The sequence below is a fragment of the Harmonia axyridis genome, chromosome 3 (assembly GCF_914767665.1).
Source record: "Harmonia axyridis chromosome 3, icHarAxyr1.1, whole genome shotgun sequence".
NCBI classification, from domain to species: domain Eukaryota; kingdom Metazoa; phylum Arthropoda; class Insecta; order Coleoptera; family Coccinellidae; genus Harmonia; species Harmonia axyridis.
The window spans coordinates 26,532,715-26,551,901 of NC_059503.1; the positions used below are offsets into that span (position 1 = coordinate 26,532,715).

Sequence of the window (19,187 nt, forward strand, 5' to 3'; positions counted from 1 at the left end):
TGTTTACATACATGAAGAAATCTTGTTTCTCCCAAGTAAAAGGTATAGACAAATCGATGTATCAGTTTTCCTTCGGGTTTTCCACCGAAATTTGTCATTAACCTCATCTGAATTTCCTATGGCATAAGAAGTATACTGAAGGTGGAATATTCCAGGTAGAAAAAGTGCCGAAATATAAATTGGAATTACGTTCTTTATGATAATGTGAGAAAATAAAAAATTATCAGGGATTCCTAGTGAATTAATTACTCCGCATCTAAGAATTAAACAATAATTCATTGTTTCATCGAAAACACCTGTGTAAATAACATTAACGATAGCGTACGTTTAATAGAATTACTTTACATTAATTTAAATGTTTCTTCTTAAATTGCGATAAAACGGTTCTTGGAAAACAGTTAATTTTTCATAGGTATTTCATGTTATTAATAGAATATTTGTTATAACTAATTGAATATTAATTTATTTGTGAAGTTTTCATAGCAGTGACGTTTTTATCTATTTTATTGCATTATTTGATTTTTCGCCAATTTTTCCCCTCCCTCGAAATTGTTGAAAGTCAAGGCACCGAGGTCAAAGCTCATTTGCCACGAGGGATCGCGTGATCGTCATGCCATTGGTCGAAAGCGCACGTGGTTTGAGCGCATATAGAATTCAATCAATGCCTCAATTAACTTTGAAAAACTTCTCCTTGGACGTTCAAAACTTGTCCTTTGCTCCTTTCTAGGTGATATATGTATATGTTTTATTCGCCCTTATTTGAGACGCTTAACTTTTTTCAACGATGAGAAAAGGTTCATGATCCTCTAATATATCAGAAATTATGATACAAATATGACTTGAAACCTGTCCCTAAAAAACTATTTGTGTATGAATGAGCATACTTAATTGTCTAAGCTTAATAGAGGGGTTTTAATTATATGTAATTAATTGATATTTACATAAGAAACAAACTTTTACGATTCCTTTTGATTCGGTGGATCATTCAAATTACCATCAAGTGAATTCGAATCCTTAAAGTGATTTATCCTTGCCGTGAAATTAAATTGATCTCTTCATATAATAATGGGATAATTTGATAGTTTAGAGCTACTCAATCCAAACTCGGAGAAATGCATGAATATCATTCTCTCGCAACGTTTGGTTGTTGGAAAAAAACATAGAAGTTTGATATTTTCAGAGTGTGTTAGTTTCTGTGTACAAGTGCTCGATATGTGATACCCAGATCAAAACACGGTGATTGCGGAGATTTATCTCTTAATTGTCGATAGCAATCCCCATTCAGATATAATTTATCTTTTGTTAATTCGTTTGGATCAGTTCAGAAACGGCCTTTGCCGTATTATAGCATGACCGTATGAATTTTTTTGATCTTTTCTTATGCTCGATATTTGTACTCTGTGTGCTTGGCATAGTGAAATCTCTAATTAGTGCCTTCAGGACGTTAAGAACTTCTAAGGAGTCAGGTAACTATTTTTCATTGATGAAAAATACTTGAATATTTTCCTAGAAGTGAAGTGCAATTTTCTAAATTAAATTTATAATTGCAATATTTATTATTGAATCCGTAGGGGCATATTCAAGGAATTATTCCATTTAGAAATAATTATTTCTTAGAAAATGTGGAAAATAATCGAGAATATCGAGGTGTTGATTTTTTGTTGTCCGTGTTTATATTTTTCCTAATATTTCCATTTCTTATTCCAAGGTTTGTTGCGATGTCATAATAAATGGGACAGCACGCAAATATTTATATTTCGATGAAAGAAAGATAAGTTTCTCGAACGATCGACCTTCCAGATTTACGTTGAACTAGTCTGCAAGGTCGCGTCAGATTTCGATCTTTTCAAAGTCAAATTCTGCACAATCGGTCAAATTGAACGACTCGTCTAACCCCAGTACGGAAGAAGAGATAATTTCTAGTATTTAAATGAACAACTTAGTCGTTTCATATTCAAAAGTAGTGTAATAAATTCCATTCTCCAATAATTAACAAGGAAGTTGGCCGGTACATTAGGTATCTCTACTATTTTATTGTTTTTTTATGCCTAATAATGGCAATTATATTTTTCTTGTTGAAAAATCCTTTCAAACAATATATGCGTTACATATTCAACATCTGTGGTTCCTTCGGGCATAGATTATGAAAATTCGAAAATCGGTGGCTTTCTGTAGATCTTCGACTTTACTTCCCGTACAAGTTAATATATTTTTTCCAAAATATTCGAACTGGTTAATTTATTATTAATGATTCCTCAAAAACGATTTTAATATGGTTCATGATGATTATTCGAGGGCATTCCTCAGAAACTAGTTTACTCAGGTGACGGTAAATTTTATTTAAGAGATTTTCAAGGAAATGTAATTCAGTTTTAGTTTCGCAGATAGACTTGTTGCACCGTGTTATTCAGTGGTTAATTCGATGAGTGCATGAGTAAAATTTTCATCGCAATATGGGGCAAAGGTTGGATAAAGGTCGGAAAAATAAATTTCGATACGAAAATCACAATGAACATCATTATTTACTTCAATTTTTCATTCATTCATTCATTTATTGTTGCATCAATTCGGAATAACTGTATATATTCAATAAACTTGATAAGTCATGAGTAGTTTTTCCTTATATCGTCTATCAAATTCAGTATCATTCAGCAATAATTGGGAACATGAAGTCATATTTTAAGGGATTTGTACAGTATTGTTGTGTCGTGAATAAACATGAGAAAATTACTTGTTCTCGACCTGGTTAGTCCTTGATTTACCTATCGTGAGTGTTGACCAGATCGAAACACTATGAGAATTTCGTAGATTTCACGTATTTTTCAGTCGACCCATTATGGGAGTCCATAGTTCGTTTCCTGTGCAAACCATTCAATTCAAATAAGCGTGTACCTTTTTTTCACTTCCTATCAAACATTTCATCGATTTATAAGTACCTATAGTCATAGACCTTTGAATGAAACATCTTACTATGTCTGAGGTTTATCGTAACTTCGGCGATACTCTTCTATGACCCGCGGTGTTCTCCGTTGGAAAAGGTCGCTAATAAAGTTTTTCATGTTCCAGAAAAGGAAGCCGATACCGGAAACGTATCGGAAAAGAAAAAACGACCCCGTTTTGTGGAAAGATCGATATCTGAAGAGGAAGAGTTTGCCGTGAGATTTGAACAGACTTTTCCTCATAAGAAAAGAACCAATTTGGAGACGATGGCAGAGGAAGAAGGGAATACGGTGCAATTCACATTAGGTGATGGTTCTGCCGAATCTGCGGAAAAAGATGATTATTTCCCACAAGATGAGACTCAGCTCAACGGGATGAACAATGCAGCGTTAACGCCATCTAGGGGGCAAGGGGGTTTCGCTACAGACTATCAACTGGCCTTGGCCGAAAGGAGAAAGACATTGAAGTAAGTATGATATTCTGTGGTTCACCTATTCCGCCATAGAAAAAAGAAAGGCTGTGACTTGGCGTCAGGAGATTTTGAGCGCTGGTTGATTCATACGCCCGTATAGACCAGAAAACACATGAGATGTCGTTGTTGTCGGTTAGTTATATAGATGAGGGGTTCTGATGATATGATCCTCTTTGACAAGAATGTTCGATATGATATTGTTTCAAATATACAAACTTAATTTCAACCTAGTAGGATCTATCATGAAAATATGGAGTTCTTCTTCCGATATTTTGCTTTATCCAGTTTTGTTATGGCGATCAACATGAAATTTTGCGTTGAGCATTGAATTTGTTATTTTATATGTGCATGCACTCATCGAGTGTTTCTTTTCGTATATTCTTCTTAAATCTTCTATTGTTGCGATCATGTTTTTATTTTAAACCTCAGATTGAAATTGTTTTTTTTCATATCTACACCCAAAATCTCAACTCCGTCGGTTTTGTGTCTTGAATTTTCTCTAGTTCAAAGTTGGGAAATATCGGATTCAGGAACACAAAAAATATTTGAGACCCCCAACTTCCCAACTTTAATATAATTAAAGTATAATTATAAATTAGTTTTATTGAAGCATTCAAGAATTATGCATAAAGCTTGAAACATTTTTTAAGTCTAAGCGCAACATTTCAGTCCTATTGAATTGAAAGGAAAACAAAATTTTGAACGGCCATATTCACGGAACCCCTGTCGAATAAAGCCTTTAATATAGGTTGTTATAAGTTGTTCCATTCGAGAGTTATCGTGTTTTCGGCCAGAACGCCACCACAGAATACCAACTGTCATCGTGAAGAAATGATAGGGTGTTCTGTTCGGGGGAACGATCGTCCAAAAAAACGGATCATTGAGATATTTTTTTCTGGGCGAATATCGAAATAAAGAATGCGGTGATAATTGTGTATGGAGACGATTACAGCGACGTCAGCTGCTGTCGTATTCCACATACCTACCACTCGTATAAAGAAATGACGTTCCGTAATTTGTTTGGGCCTCGCGATCGAAAGTTTCATGACGTGTAGAGTGGGCCGTGCGCGAATAAAATACGACTGGAAACGTCGGAAAACAGATTTATATTTTTTTTGCGTTCTTTGGGGTGGTTTCGATCATAATAAGTCTGGGTATGTGCCTTGTTGCGTTTTTCGTGTAGCCTAATCGATATCAGATGATTGGGGTCTTCGAAAGTGACGCAGTTGTATAGTGTTCGTAAAGGAATTTCTAGGTTAACAGGTGTCGAGATTCTAAACAGAAAATTCAGTAAAAGGAATTGTAATCTGCATACGAAGTTTGTTGTGAGCACTAGCAAAACTATTATTTACTCTCACTATTCAAAAATTCCTCTAAAATAGCAGTAGGTTCCAGTCAAGTTCAATGACATTCTTTCTAGGTCAAACCATAGAATGCCAATAAACTTCTCTGGTCGAAAATGCCCCAATTTCTGTTTAACGGCGAAACAAAGCATTTGAAGACATCCTATTCAAATTATATCGAGATCACATCAATTAGAGATTGTTTTTACTCACCCAGTTTACTGCAATATTGCACTGTCACAATTTTCTCCTGATCTGTCCTTACTTTACCAAAAGACGCAGTTCAATTCAGAATTATCTAAAAAACTACTTTTGTCAGTGAAATATTCTATTGTTGTGCGTCAGAAACATTGAAATAGATTTTTGGTCAAGCAATTACTTCTGTAATGAAGCTTCATTATCAGAAACAGGTTTTCCGATGACCCTCGACAACTGAGTTTATGTTCGCTCTTTCAGAATTTGACGAGGAAAACTTCGTTCATACAAAATATTTATGGACTTACTTCAAATATCTCATTTAGAAATCAAACTCTATGATGAATGGAATTATAATGTTTTTAGAGATGGAAACTTTTGAATTGAAATAAGATTTTCAAAAAACTGATTCTCAGTTTAATTAATTGAACAGTGTTCTCAAACTAAGTCATTGTTTTCTGACAAGACCTTACAAGTGCAAAGAGTGTGAAAATTAATAGTCGTTCAACGAAATTATACGTTTCTTACCGAGCATTCGTCGATATTTGTCAGTTGTACAATTTTTCGGTTTTAGAAGCTTGTAACAGTTGATTTCATTAGCGGCAGCAAAAACCTATATCATCAAATTTTAGTTTTGATATTCTAGTTCAGTTTCAGTGTCGGGATTGTATATTTGTCTTGTGTTTTGGATGTTGTTTTCTTAGGTGTCAAAGTTCAAGAAACCATTTGATTTGCTCTTGGATGGAAAAGTCCACTTTGGTTGAGGATAGTTTTTTCAGTATTTTCTTTCTAAGTACAGAGTCAGTCTAAAATGGAGTCATATTCGTTCGAAAACGCGCTTCTCCGTTGATGAGAGTGCTTAAAGACTGGATAGTGCAGGTTTTCCGTTTTCTGTTTTTCCCCGAAAGTAGTTCAGAACAGGCAACCCTGTCGCGACCAACAGACCTACCGGAAGCTCTTTCGGAGGCTACCGACAAAGGGAAAACCGCGAAGACGGTGACGTATGGCGGTTTCCCCGAGATCACTGTCGCAGATTACGACAAGAGGTTGACCCTACACGCGAAAATGTTGGGTCGCCGCAACTCGAAAAGATTCGTTATCGGCGATGACGAATCGCCAGTCACAACACCCGACAGCCCTATGTGCGAAATGTTCCCTAAAGTGGACTCGGATAATAACCTCCATATACCCAGGGAATGGTACACAAGAGCCAGGAGATTGAAGGTCGGCGAACACTTGACGTAAGTAATGGAAAGATCGTCATCAAGAGTCTTTTACACAAAACGTTACTAATGTTTACTTATGTGATAATGAAATTCCGAAGCACATAGACCCTGATTCATGAATGTATACATCTATTCCGAACATAAATTAATCCAGTTCTGCATAGAACATGGATTAATCCAGTTCTGCATAGAACATAGATTAATCCAGTTCTGCATAGAACATAGATTACTCCAGTTCTGCATAGAACATATATTCCGCTTCGAAATCCAATCTACTCTGTAGATCCTCTAATTACGATTTTTAAAGATCGGTCAACGCCGTCGAGCGCCTTCAAGTTGTCATCTATTTTTAGAAGGGTTACGATGTTTTTGTTTCGTTTCAAACCACGCGTTTGTCCGGAACGAATCAAGAAATCGGAAATTTCATCGTTTCCGGATACTTACATTGCCGGTCCTGGTAGGCCTTTTCTTCGTTCGATGTAGCCATGGCAACGTTTGCATTCGAAAATGTCCAGGTTGACTAGGATTCCGGTGGGCCGCGTTCAGTGGCGTACGTTACGACTGGCCCGTTTCAAAAAGGAAAATTTCGACACGCTTGAAAGGGAAAATCATGATATTTCCGAATTTTTTAGGCCCAGCATGTCCCAGGGAACCGTCATGCTGCACAACAGGCTTCAAGAGAAGGATTTTACTGTCGCCACTCCCGAAGAGTTTGTGAAGAGGTTTAATGGGACGAAAGTTATAAATAAGGTAATACTGATTAATGAAAATTACAAAAAAAAAAACACAAATTTTACACCATGGTTTATTATTTCCCCCTGTTTCTAAGAATATTTCAAATCCAATGGTTCTTCAATAAAAAGCTCATATATTCAAAAGGAAATATTGAAAAATTCTACTGGAGCTAGAAATTTGCGTGTGAAAAATATTCTATTTAATATTATGGCAGTATACGTTTGAAAATTCATGATTTTGTGTAATCAATTCCTGTAGATGTGATGTTTTCAAAATTTTATACTTTGATTTTTGCCTTGAAAATTCATAGATCGTATTCACGATCTAGGACGATTGATGATTTTTTGAACTAAAGACAGCTAATAGCTTTCATAGTTTCCAAGAAAATCTTTGGACGAAGGACCAAAACTAGGCGAATTGGTTTTCTGTTCTACAAAATTAAGATATATTCGATTTATTTAAGTAAGAATATGCAAACATTTCAAGGTTTTTTTTAGCTCGGTAACTGGAGACAATACGCGTGTAAAACTATAATTTTACGACACGAAAATAATGAATACTCAATCTAAAATTCTAATTGATTTTTAAATCAATAATTGCTAATTGTTAAATACTTAATAAGGTATGCGTTACGTTATTACAGAGGCGATATTGGTTCTTGAAGAGTTAAATAGCACTATCAAAGTAAAATCTTTTTAAAGAAATTAGCTCCAATAATTTAAATTAAAAAGTTTGCTTCAAATAAAAAAAACGAATTCCTTAGTTTCCTGTTGATATGAAAGCTAAAACTTTATGTATTTAAGGTACTGATTGCCAATAATGGTATAGCCGCAGTGAAATGCATGAGATCAGTTAGACGATGGTCATATGAGATGTTCAAAAATGAAAGGGCTGTAAGATTCGTAGTAATGGTTACTCCTGAAGATCTAAAAGCGAACGCAGAATATATCAAGATGGCCGACCACTACGTACCCGTTAAAGGTGGTACCAACAACAATAACTATGCTAACGTGGAGCTAATCGTGGACACTGCTATTCGACAACAAGTTCAGGTAAACTCAAATTAATTCAGAATATATCTTTTAGTTTTCCTTCAAAACCAATATTTATTCCTTTTTCTTTGAAACAGGCTGTTTGGGCAGGATGGGGACATGCCTCCGAGAACCCTAAGCTACCAGAACTTCTCCATAAGAACAACATTGCATTCATTGGCCCTAACGAAAAAGCTATGTGGGCTCTAGGAGACAAAATAGCTTCATCAATAGTCGCCCAGACGGCTGAAGTACCCACTCTACCCTGGTCTGGCTCTGGTAACTACTCAACTAAGTCCTAATCACTTCAACAAAATAATATCCTGAATTTTCTGTAGAATTGAAAGCTCAATACTCTGGTAAAAAGATAAAAATCTCGTCTGAATTGTTCGCAAGAGGATGCGTTTCCAATGCAGAAGAAGGTCTGAAGGCTGCTCAGAAAATCGGCTTTCCAGTGATGATCAAAGCTTCAGAGGGCGGTGGTGGAAAAGGTATTAGAAAGGTCGACAACACAGAGGACTTCGCCCAGGCCTTCAGACAAGTCCAAGCAGAAATTCCAGGAAGTCCGATCTTTGTAATGAAACTCGCCAAATGCGCCAGACATCTCGAGGTGCAATTATTAGCTGATAATTACGGTAAGTACATCAGATGTGCTCGAATTGAACAATATATTTGATTATTTTCATTTCGAAACATTCAGGTAACGCAATTTCCCTCTTTGGTCGTGACTGTTCCATCCAAAGAAGACACCAGAAAATCATTGAAGAAGCCCCTGCAGTTATAGCCTCTCCTGACATTTTGGAAGATATGGAAAAAGCGGCGGTTCGCCTAGCTAAAATGGTTGGTTATGTGTCCGCTGGTACCGTGGAGTACTTGTACGACCCATCTGGTGCCTACTTCTTCCTCGAGTTAAATCCCAGACTTCAAGTGGAACACCCTTGTACTGAGATGGTATCTGATGTTAATCTTCCAGCAGCCCAACTGCAGGTTAGTCTCGAAGTTCCGTCTCTATGGACCATATTTTGTTATGAATTTGATAAGATAAGTTCTCAATATGTCTACCAAAATAAAGTCCATCCGTTTCATGGATATATCTCTTCATTAGCATTACATTATCAAATTCTGGGTAGATATTTGAAAACTTTTGGTCAAAATATTTATTTTGTGATCATGTTTGAAGACTATCTATAACAATTATTCATTGGAATTCTAATTTATAATGAGTGAATTTGATGTTTCTTTAAATAGATTGCCATGGGTCTTCCACTACACTACATCAAAGACATCAGATTGCTATATGGCGAATCACCATGGGGAACAACGGAAATTAACTTTGACAATCCAAAACAGAAACCACAACCTTGGGGACATGTGATTGCTGCCAGAATCACATCAGAGAACCCAGATGAAGGTAAGCATGACTTAAATTAATAATCTTATAATGACTTTCCTCATTATCTTTCTCCTCCACAGGGTTCAAACCTAGTTCTGGAACCGTCCAAGAACTCAACTTCAGGTCATCGAAGAATGTTTGGGGTTATTTCTCAGTGGCAGCTTCGGGTGGTCTTCATGAGTTTGCAGATTCCCAATTCGGACATTGCTTTTCATGGGGAGAAGACAGAGAACAGGCCAGGGAGAATCTGGTTATTGCCCTGAAAGAATTGTCCATCAGAGGCGATTTTAGGACCACCGTGGAGTATTTGATCACTCTACTCGAGACCAAAAGCTTTCAGGTAAGTACATACCCAATTACATGAAAATCTCAGCAAAGAAAAAGTTTTGCTACATATAATCGATAGAGCTAAAAGGAATTTCTCATACTTTTGAACCAACTTCCACACTAGTTTTATGTTAAAAATTGCATTTCATCTATCTGTTGGCACAGCATAGCAGTATTGTTATTTGTGTTTATATAAATTCTCACACACAAGTCTTAGACTTTTTTGAAATTTTTGTGTGGTTATTCATAAATTGAAAATGTATTTGGCGCAGTGATTTTCTATCATGAATTAAATGTCATATCATTAAATTTTGCTATTGTAGGAGAATTCAATGGATACTCAGTGGCTCGACGTGTTGATCGCCGAAAGAATGACTTCTGAAAAGCCAGACATTATGTTGGGAGTCATCTGCGGTTCGTTGCACATAGCTGACAAGACCATAAGCACATCTTTCGATGAGTTCATAACCTCTTTAGAAAGAGGACAAATCCAAGCTTCCAATACATTAACCAACGTTGTGGATGTAGAATTAATACACGAAGGGTAAGAATGAGAAGCAACTCATTATTCCTTATCTTTGAAAAATGAAATCTTTCAGATTTAAATACAAAGTACAAGCTACAAAGAGTGGACCCAATACTTATTTCCTGCTAATGAATGGCTCTTTCAAAGAAATAGAGGTGCACAGGTTAAGCGACGGTGGCATCCTTCTCTCCGTAGATGGTGCTTCCTTCACCACTTACATGAAGGAAGAGGTGGACAGGTTTAGGATTGTGATAGGCAACCAAACCTGCGTCTTCGAAAAAGAGAACGACCCAACCGTCCTTCGTTCCCCTTCGGCCGGCAAGTTGTTAGGGTTCCTGGTAGAGGAAGGAGCCCATGTAGACAAAGGCCAGGCATTTGCAGAGATCGAGGTAATGAAGATGTTGATGACGCTAACGGTCAACGAGGCCGGTACCGTGAGATACGCGACTAGGCCCGGAGCTGTTTTGGAGCCAGGCTTTATTCTTGCTCACTTGGACTTGGACGATCCATCACTGGTCACGAAGGCGGTCCTGTACAAGGGCTCGTTCCCTGAGCTCGATGTGTCCGTGCCCATGAGTTCTGACAAGCTAAATCACATACACGTGGGCTATAGGGCGGTCCTGGAGAACACCCTGGCCGGGTTCTGTCTGCCGGAACCATACCATTCGGCTCGTCTCAGGGAAATCATCGAGAACTTTATGGCAAGCTTGAGAGACCCCAGTCTACCGCTGCTGGAACTACAAGAGGTCATGGCTTCGATTTCTGGTAGGATACACAACAGAGTCGAGAAGCCTATCAGACAGCTCATGCTACAGTATGAGAAGAATATTACTTCGGTTCTTTCACAGTTCCCTAGTCAAGAGGTAAGTTAGTATCACATGTTCTTGTGGGCTACATTATTATTATTATTATTATTTGAACTGGGGTCGTTTTGCTTCGGTAAGCCTTCCGGGAACTGCGACCATGCAGATCTTTTGTTCACTACCCTACTCATTCATAGAAACCCAGGGAGGTCGTCAACGACGTTAATAAAATTGACAACATCCCTAGGGGCCTTGGCAATTACCTCTCTGGTATCCAGGACCAGCTTGCCCATGTGAATGGTTCTTAGGCCAGCCAGCTCTGGACACTTGCATATCAAGTGTCCAGCCGTTTCTACTTCCGATCCACAGAGCCTGCAAATCTCGTCTGCTGACTTACCCATACGGTACAAATGATGTTTGTACCGACAGTGCCCCGTCAGCAGTCCCACCATCACCCGAAGCTCCGCTCGCGACAGCTTCAGGAGTTTTTTGGTGTAAGTAGGTGAAATCTTCACGAATTTCTTTGCCTGAGCAAGTCTAGGAGTGTTAGTCCAGTGGATTGTCCTACTGTTCAACTCCCATAGCTGGACGGCAGCTTTGTATTGGTCTTTTCCTATCCCACAGAAAGGCTCAGGTCCAGCAGGTCTTAACCTTGATGCACTTTTTGCAAGCTCATCCGCTCTCTCATTTCCTTCAACCCCACGGTGCCCTGGTACCCATAGTAGAGTCACCTTATTTCCTCTGGCCAGTTGCTTTATGGTGTTACGACACTCCCAAGTCAGCAGAGACCCCTGACAGCACGATTTCAGGGATCTCAGCGTGGTTTGGCTGTCCATGGTGATGTAGATATGCGCCCCTTTGAGGTTCATTTCGAGACATTCCTGGGCGCATACATAAACAGCCATTATCTCGGTCTGTAGAATCGAGGGCTCACTTCCCAGGGCTTTAGAGATCCTCAGTCTAGGTCCATATATCCCAATGCCGGTGTGGGCTACATACTTTTTCATGAATGTGTGTCAAAATTATGTTCCATTGAGAGCTACAGTTTCTAGAAGATGAACTAACATGCGGTCAGGAGATTTTGGGATAATTGTTACCAACCTGTATATTCTTATTTCATCATAAAAAATTACTTGAACTTTTTTGCTTATCTGATACCTTTATGATAAGAGCTTAGGCCTATTTGAGAATCTGAAGATTTCTTATTTGAATGTAGATCGCTGCTGTGATCGACCAATACGCTGCCACTCTCTCAAAGAGAGCTGATCGCGACAACTTCTTCCTTGCCACCGAAGGCATCATACAGCTAGTCCAGCGATATCGCAACGGTATAAGAGGCAGAATGAAGGCCGCCGTGCAGCATTTACTCAAACAGTACTACGAGGTGGAGAGTCAATTCCAGCAGGGCAGCTACGATAAGTGCGTGGCCCAGCTGAGAGACAAATACAAAGACGACATGTCACAAGTTTCCGCCACCATATTCTCGCACAGCCAGGTGCCCAAAAAAAATCTTCTGATCACAATGCTCATTGACCACCTGTGGACCAACGAGCCTGGACTCACAGACGAACTGGCGCCCGCTTTGAACGAACTAACCTCGTTGAACCGTTCCGAACACTCCAGGGTGGCTCTTAGGGCCAGACAGGTTCTAATCGCTGCCCACCAACCGGCCTACGAACTGAGACACAACCAGATGGAGAGCATCTTCCTTTCCGCCGTCGATATGTACGGTCACGAGTTTCATCCAGAAAATTTGCAAAAGCTTATCGTTTCCGAAACATCTATCTTTGATATCTTGCACGACTTCTTCTATCACAGGTAAGCGGACTTCGAAATGAATGAACTAGGAATCTGGAAAAATTGTTTGTTTTTACAGCAATAGGGCTGTTTGTAATGCTGCTTTGGAGGTTTACGTGAGGAGAGCGTACACAAGTTATGACATCTCTACTTTACAACATTTGGAATTAAGTGGCGAAGTTCCCATCGTATACTTCCAGTTTATGCTACCACCTTCCCATCCCAGCAGACTTAGCAAGCTCGATGAGTTGAAGGACCCTCAGATTGAAGAGAATGACTCCAGGAAAGTCGTGGATAGCTTCTATAGAACAGGTAAGGACATTCACTGCAATAGGTGTAACATTTTAGCACTCAGAATTGCATTTTCAATACAAAATTGGGGAATTGTTCCAAATTTTACATCGACCTATATTTTTTTCAGGTATCATGTCTGCTTTTGACTCAATCCATCAGTTCGAAAAATATCTAGATGAGATCTTGGATCTAATTGAAGACTTTAACAGCACTGCTCAAGTGTCCCTGAGAGATCTGAACGCTTTGGAAAGCGGTTCTGAATCCAGAAACAATAGCACGTCAATCAATGTCAGCCTTTCCATAGATCCTTCAACTGTTAAACCCTCAGATGAGGAGATAATTCTTGAACCCATTCACATCATGCATATAGGATTTAAGGATAAGGGTGACACTGATGATTCATCGATATCTAAGATTCTTGGAAAGATCTGTAAGAAGTACAAAGAAGAACTGGATAAGAGAGGTGAGTTTTTTGGACAATCAAGTATTCACAGAGACTTTTACGGGTAATATTAAATACACAGTGTTGTTTTGTATCAATAGGTATAAGAAGAATAACATTCTCAGCACTAAAACATAAACAATCCCCCAAATTTTTCACATTCCGAGCTAGAGATGGCTTTATTGAAGACCAAATATACCGTCACTTGGAACCGGCCTGCGCCTTCCAGCTTGAACTGAACCGAATGAAAAACTATAACCTCAAAGCACTACCTACTTCGAATCAAAAGATGCATCTCTACTTGGGAAAGGCTAAGGTCGAGGGCGGTCGTGAAGTAACGGATTATAGGTTCTTTATTAGAACCATCATTCGACACTCTGATCTCATCACTAAGGAAGCTTCCTTTGAATATCTGCAGAATGAGGGTGAGAGGGTTCTTTTGGAAGCAATGGATGAATTGGATGTGGCATTTGGTCATCCTGAATCTAGACGTACTGACTGTAATCATATTTTCCTAAACTTTGTACCTACTGTTATCATGGATCCTGCAAAAGTGAGTGTAGAAATCATCATCTAATTAACCTCTGTTATATTCTGAATTTTTTTCAGATTAAAGAAGCTGTAACAAACATGGTCATACGATATGGAGCCAGACTTTGGAAATTGAGAGTCCTTCAGGCTGAACTCAAAATGATCATCAGGTCGACACCTAATAGTCCTACAACTACTATTCGGTTGTGCTTGGCCAATGATAGTGGATATTACCTAGATATCAACATGTATACTGAAGTTGTGGACAAAGAGACTGGAGTTGTAAGTATTTTCCAACAATTTTCTTAGAATATATGTTCTTTATTCAACATAATCTAATTCTTATTTCAGATAAAATTCCAAGCATATGGCGAAAAACAGGGACCCATGCATGGTTTACCAATCTCCACCTCATACCTCGCTAAAGACTACCTTCAACAGAAAAGATTCCAGGCCCAAAGTTCTGGTACAACATATGTTTACGATTTTCCAGATATGTTCCGACAAATGGTGGACCTACAATGGAAACAGTACCAAGAAAGGAGTTCAGGTAATTGATTCTTTTTTTATTACATATTAAAGACTAAAAAGCTTTCACTTTCCAGCCAATATCAAGAGCCCCGATAAACTCATGGAGATTGTGGAGTTGATTTTGGATGCAGAAACGGAAACCCGTTTGATTGAACAAAAGAGAGTACCAGGGGAGAACAATGTGGGGATGGTGGCTTGGAAACTCACTCTATTTACTCCGGAGTATCCCCAAGGAAGAGATATTATCGTTATAGCTAATGATATCACACATTTGATTGGAGCTTTTGGGCCTAGAGAAGATAAAGTAAAGTCTAAAATTTTAAACTTCTTCAAAAATGTAACCACATTTATATTTTTATAGGTTTTTGCATTGGCCAGTGAAATGGCTCGCTATTTGAAAATTCCCCGTATCTATATATCTGCTAATAGTGGAGCGAGAATTGGATTAGCTGAAGAAATGAAAGCTCTGTTCCAGAGAGCATTGATTGACCCTGAAGATCCTGATAAAGGTTTAAAATACTTGTATCTCACCCCAGAAGATTATGCTAAAGTTAGTTTCAAGGATTCTTGTATAGCAGAATTGATTGAGGATGATGGAGAGTCTAGATACCGAATTACTGATATAATAGGTAAGTTGAACCACAACTGAGTGTGAGTGGGATAGTAATTTTTTTCTCAAAGGCAAGGATGACGGGCTTGGGGTTGAGAATCTCAGGTATGCTGGCATGATAGCTGGAGAGACCTCCAAGGCTTACAATGAGATTGTGACCTTTTCTATGGTAACGTGCAGAGCTATTGGAATAGGTTCGTATTTAATACGATTGGGACAAAGGGTGATTCAAATTGAGAATTCTACTATAATTTTGACTGGTTATCAGGCTCTGAATAAGGTAATGTAAGATATAAATATGGTTCATTGGAAAACCTATAGATAAAAAATACTTTCAGGTGTTGGGGAGACCTGTCTATGCTTCAAATCACCAACTAGGAGGTATTCAAATCATGTACAATAATGGAGTGTCTCATAAAACGGAACAGAGTGATTTAGATGGCATTTATACCCTTCTCAAATGGCTTTCCTACATTCCAAAGGTGATATTTGTGATTTTTCAGTCAATGAACGTTAACTAAAAGCAATGATTTCTCAGGATAAACTATCTCCATTACCAATAGTGCCTTCCATGGATTCGATAGAAAGATCTATTGATTTCCTTCCCACAAAAGCGCCTTATGATCCCAGATTTATGTTAGCTGGACGAAAATCCCAAAGTGAGTCTTGCATACTTTTCCTCATTTTTTTTCTAATATAATTTTTTCAAGATGGTGATTGGGAATCAGGCTTTTTTGACAAAGACAGTTGGTCCGAAATAATGCAACCTTGGGCACAGACAGTAGTCACAGGTAGAGCAAAGTTAGGAGGAATACCTGTTGGTGTAATAGCGGTAGAAACAAGAACTGTTGAGCTAAAACTACCTGCGGATCCTGCTAATTTAGATTCAGAGGCCAAGGTAAAATAAACTTGAATTCTGAATATTTTTTTGTAGTGAAAAAATGAAAAAAAATAATACTTAATAAATTGCCAAAGTTTCGATCATACATTCAATCTTCCTCCTTAGAGCTACAATATATAAAGAGGTCATTAAAATTGGGAACAATTCTGATAGATTAGACAGAAAACATGTAGAAAAATTACCATAATTTCAATATGAACATCCTATTTAGACAAAGTGCCTACCCTGTCCAAATAAATCCAAATTGTATCTCGAACCATTTGTAAATAATATGCATATCTTAAAATTGACTGCTGCTTTTTAATAATTCTTAACAATATTACATGTTTATACCAAATATTATACTGACAACTTTTCTACAAATTTTCTATCTAACCTATTTCTAAAAAAATTTTCAAGTTGTCTGAGAAGTCTTTGATTTCCTTCCCCATTTTGACGACCGTTTCTTTCCACATTATAGCCCTGAGGAAGATCAAATATATGATCGCAACGCTGGCAATTTATTAAGAATTGTATTTTGTTCCTGTCTTTCCACTACTAACAAATATATAATAAGGACAGTAAACACTTCCAAATATTTATTTTAATTTTTAAAATTTTCATTGTCTTGTTACAGACTGTATCTCAAGCAGGACAAGTGTGGTTCCCAGATTCGGCTCATAAGACAGCAACTGCAATAGAAGATTTCTCCAGAGAAGATCTTCCATTAATTATTTTCGCTAATTGGAGAGGATTCAGTGGTGGAATGAAAGGTAAGAGAAAGTACAAAATTATGTTTGCTTTATTGAATATTGGGCAAACAATTGTCAATAAAATATTTCATGTTTTTTCAGACATGTACGATGAAATCCTCAAGTTTGGTGCCAAGATTGTTGACGGATTGGTGAAGTATAAACAACCTGTCATCGTTTATATACCTCCTAATGGTGAGCTTCGTGGGGGTGCCTGGGCTGTGGTGGATCCTCTGATAAATCCCAATTTCATGGAAATGTATGCTGATACAGATGCCCGCGGTGGGGTTCTAGAACCCGAAGGTTGGTCTTACATTTAACTTATGTTCTCTAAAAATCTATCGGTATAACTATTTATATCACAGGTATTGTGGAAATTAAATTCCGTTTGAAGGACCAGATCAAGGCAATGCATCGTATTGAGCCTGAACTTATACAATTGGACAACCAGCTTAAGAATCTCCAACAGAACCAACCTTTAGCAATGCGAGAAAGGTCCTCTAGTATATCTCAAAATGTGGAACGTCCCAAATCGCAAGAAGTGCTCGATTTAGAGGCCAAGATAGAGGAAACAGAGAGGAGGTTCGTGCCTTTGTATCACACTATCGCGGTCCACTTTGCAGATTTACATGATAAACCAGCTAGGATGTTGAAGAAAGGCGCCATATCGGTAAGTGGGAATAACAAATATCCATCCATGTTACTATGTTCCAAGGAAATTGGTTAATATTGTTCTCTTTCTTTCAGGCAATAGTACCTTGGAAGGAGGCTCGAAAGACACTTTACTGGCGTTTGAGGAGGCTGATATTGCAACACAAAGTTGTTAAGACTTTAACGGAAGCACAACATAACCTTACAATTGGTCAAGGTGAAGCCATGCTCAGTAGATGGTTCCTTGAAGATCTTGGAACGTCAGAGGTAACAAATGACAAATAAATGCTCTTGAAAGATCAACACTTAATTTAATTGTAGGGATATAAAAAATGGGATGATAATGAAGAGGTTACAAAATGGATGGAATATCAAACAGATGAACCTAACTCATTGTTAATGAGGAATATTAATGCAATCAAGGAAGGCTCTGCAATATCAGAGATCAAAAAACATTTAGAAGTGAGTAGAAATCAATTTTTGTAATTAATACATGTTAAATGCATTTATTCTTTGTAGAATTGTCCAGGAATTTCTGTGGATGCAGTAATGGATATAATTCAGAAATTGAAAGACCATCAGCAAACTGAAATCTTCAAGAGGATGTCCAATAAGTTTTAAAAACATTATCCTTTTTATCAACAACATTCCAATTTACCTCAGTGAAATGTTATGAATTTGGTTCCTCATTCCTGTAAATATTGTAGTGTGACTGTTGTCAGATTTTTGGAGTACTGGTTATTTTTATGAGATTTTCTGGGAAAAATAGCTTGTACATATTCAAGGTGAGGTTCAATAGTTTTTTAGAGAATTTAAAAGAGATGAAAACAGATTTTTCTATTGGCCTTTTGTACAAATTTTATATAAAGAATGTTTATTTATTTAGATAATAATAATATTAGAATTTGAGTACCACTGTTATTTTATTGAAATACATTACTTTATATTGTTTTTCTAATGTCTATTATCGACCCAATCTGAGAAACATAATACATCTCTCTTTCTTAATGAGACATACCACTTGGACCAATTAGTAGTGAATAAAAGGGAAATTATTATTACTGCATTATAGTAGGCGATTAGACCGATGGACTGCTATGTCAACACACTCATTTGCCAGTATGCATTGTTCCAGCTAGTATTGTTGAATAAGTTAAACTTTAAAGGAAATCATTAAAAATTGGTAACCGATATCAACATAAGATTATTTGAAACAAGAAACTTGTTGATCTACCTTTCAAGTAGGTTCTTTTTTTAAGTTGATCAGAAAGTCGTTATATAACCCTAAGAAGCTGTGACCAAAGGACTAACAAGCACTAATACAGCATAAAAAAAAAATAAATTCTCAAAATTACTCCTTTTTCATAACAATGTCCAAATTCTTGTGAGAAAGAAAAATCCTTCATTTTTTTTTACTATTTGATTTGAAACCTATCGAAGAATAAAGCAAAGCATTAGTTCAAAAATACCCAAAAAAACTCAAATTTGGAGAATTCTTGAGAACCATCTGCACGATTCCGATCCACATTTATGATTTTGTGGCCTTGGAGGAGCTCCTACCTACCTTCCAAGTATCACAACAATTGAAGACCAGTTGAATGATAGAAAGGCATAGGGATTAGACAAGATAAAAGACGTCGTGAACTCATAATATATACTATTGTATATGTGTATGTTTTAGAAACTCTGAGGATGCAATAAATTGATT

The 19,187-nt window shown here is 37.5% G+C and overlaps 1 protein-coding gene across 2 annotated transcripts; it reads left to right on the forward strand.

Annotated features, from left to right (window-relative positions):
- The first annotated feature begins 1,305 nt into the window (after positions 1–1,305).
- LOC123675718 (acetyl-CoA carboxylase) lies at positions 1,306–18,430 on the forward strand. 2 transcript variants are annotated; one of them, XM_045611183.1, is made up of 29 exons: positions 1,306–1,466; positions 3,067–3,406; positions 6,809–6,926; positions 7,715–7,963; positions 8,041–8,221; positions 8,281–8,577; positions 8,643–8,929; positions 9,191–9,353; positions 9,416–9,675; positions 9,986–10,206; positions 10,262–11,051; positions 12,208–12,809; positions 12,868–13,100; positions 13,210–13,545; positions 13,626–14,077; positions 14,134–14,337; positions 14,407–14,605; positions 14,661–14,890; positions 14,948–15,215; positions 15,268–15,476; positions 15,535–15,678; positions 15,735–15,855; positions 15,907–16,094; positions 16,714–16,849; positions 16,931–17,131; positions 17,194–17,498; positions 17,576–17,746; positions 17,801–17,941; positions 17,999–18,430. In XM_045611183.1, exons 1-29 carry the CDS (start codon positions 1,358–1,360, stop codon positions 18,098–18,100), a joined length of 7,257 nt encoding a protein of 2,418 aa, XP_045467139.1. In that variant the 5' UTR covers positions 1,306–1,357; the 3' UTR covers positions 18,101–18,430. The 2 variants fall into 2 exon arrangements, with proteins under 2 accessions (XP_045467139.1, XP_045467140.1); XM_045611184.1 differs by lacking the exons at positions 1,306–1,466; positions 3,067–3,406 and adding an exon at positions 4,452–6,191.
- The last annotated feature ends 757 nt before the right edge of the window (positions 18,431–19,187 follow it).

What these genes read in the sequence shown, in the direction of transcription:
- LOC123675718 (XM_045611183.1), top strand. Translation starts at nt 1,358, where the DNA reads ATGAATTTTTTTGATCTTTTCTTATGCTCGATATTTGTACTCTGTGTG. An exon ending in GGATAGCTTCTATAGAACAG is followed by an intron (nt 13,101 to 13,209) that starts GTAAGGACATTC and finishes TATTTTTTTCAG; the next exon opens with GTATCATGTCTGCTTTTGAC. An exon ending in AGCTGGACGAAAATCCCAAA is followed by an intron (nt 15,856 to 15,906) that starts GTGAGTCTTGCA and finishes AATTTTTTCAAG; the next exon opens with ATGGTGATTGGGAATCAGGC.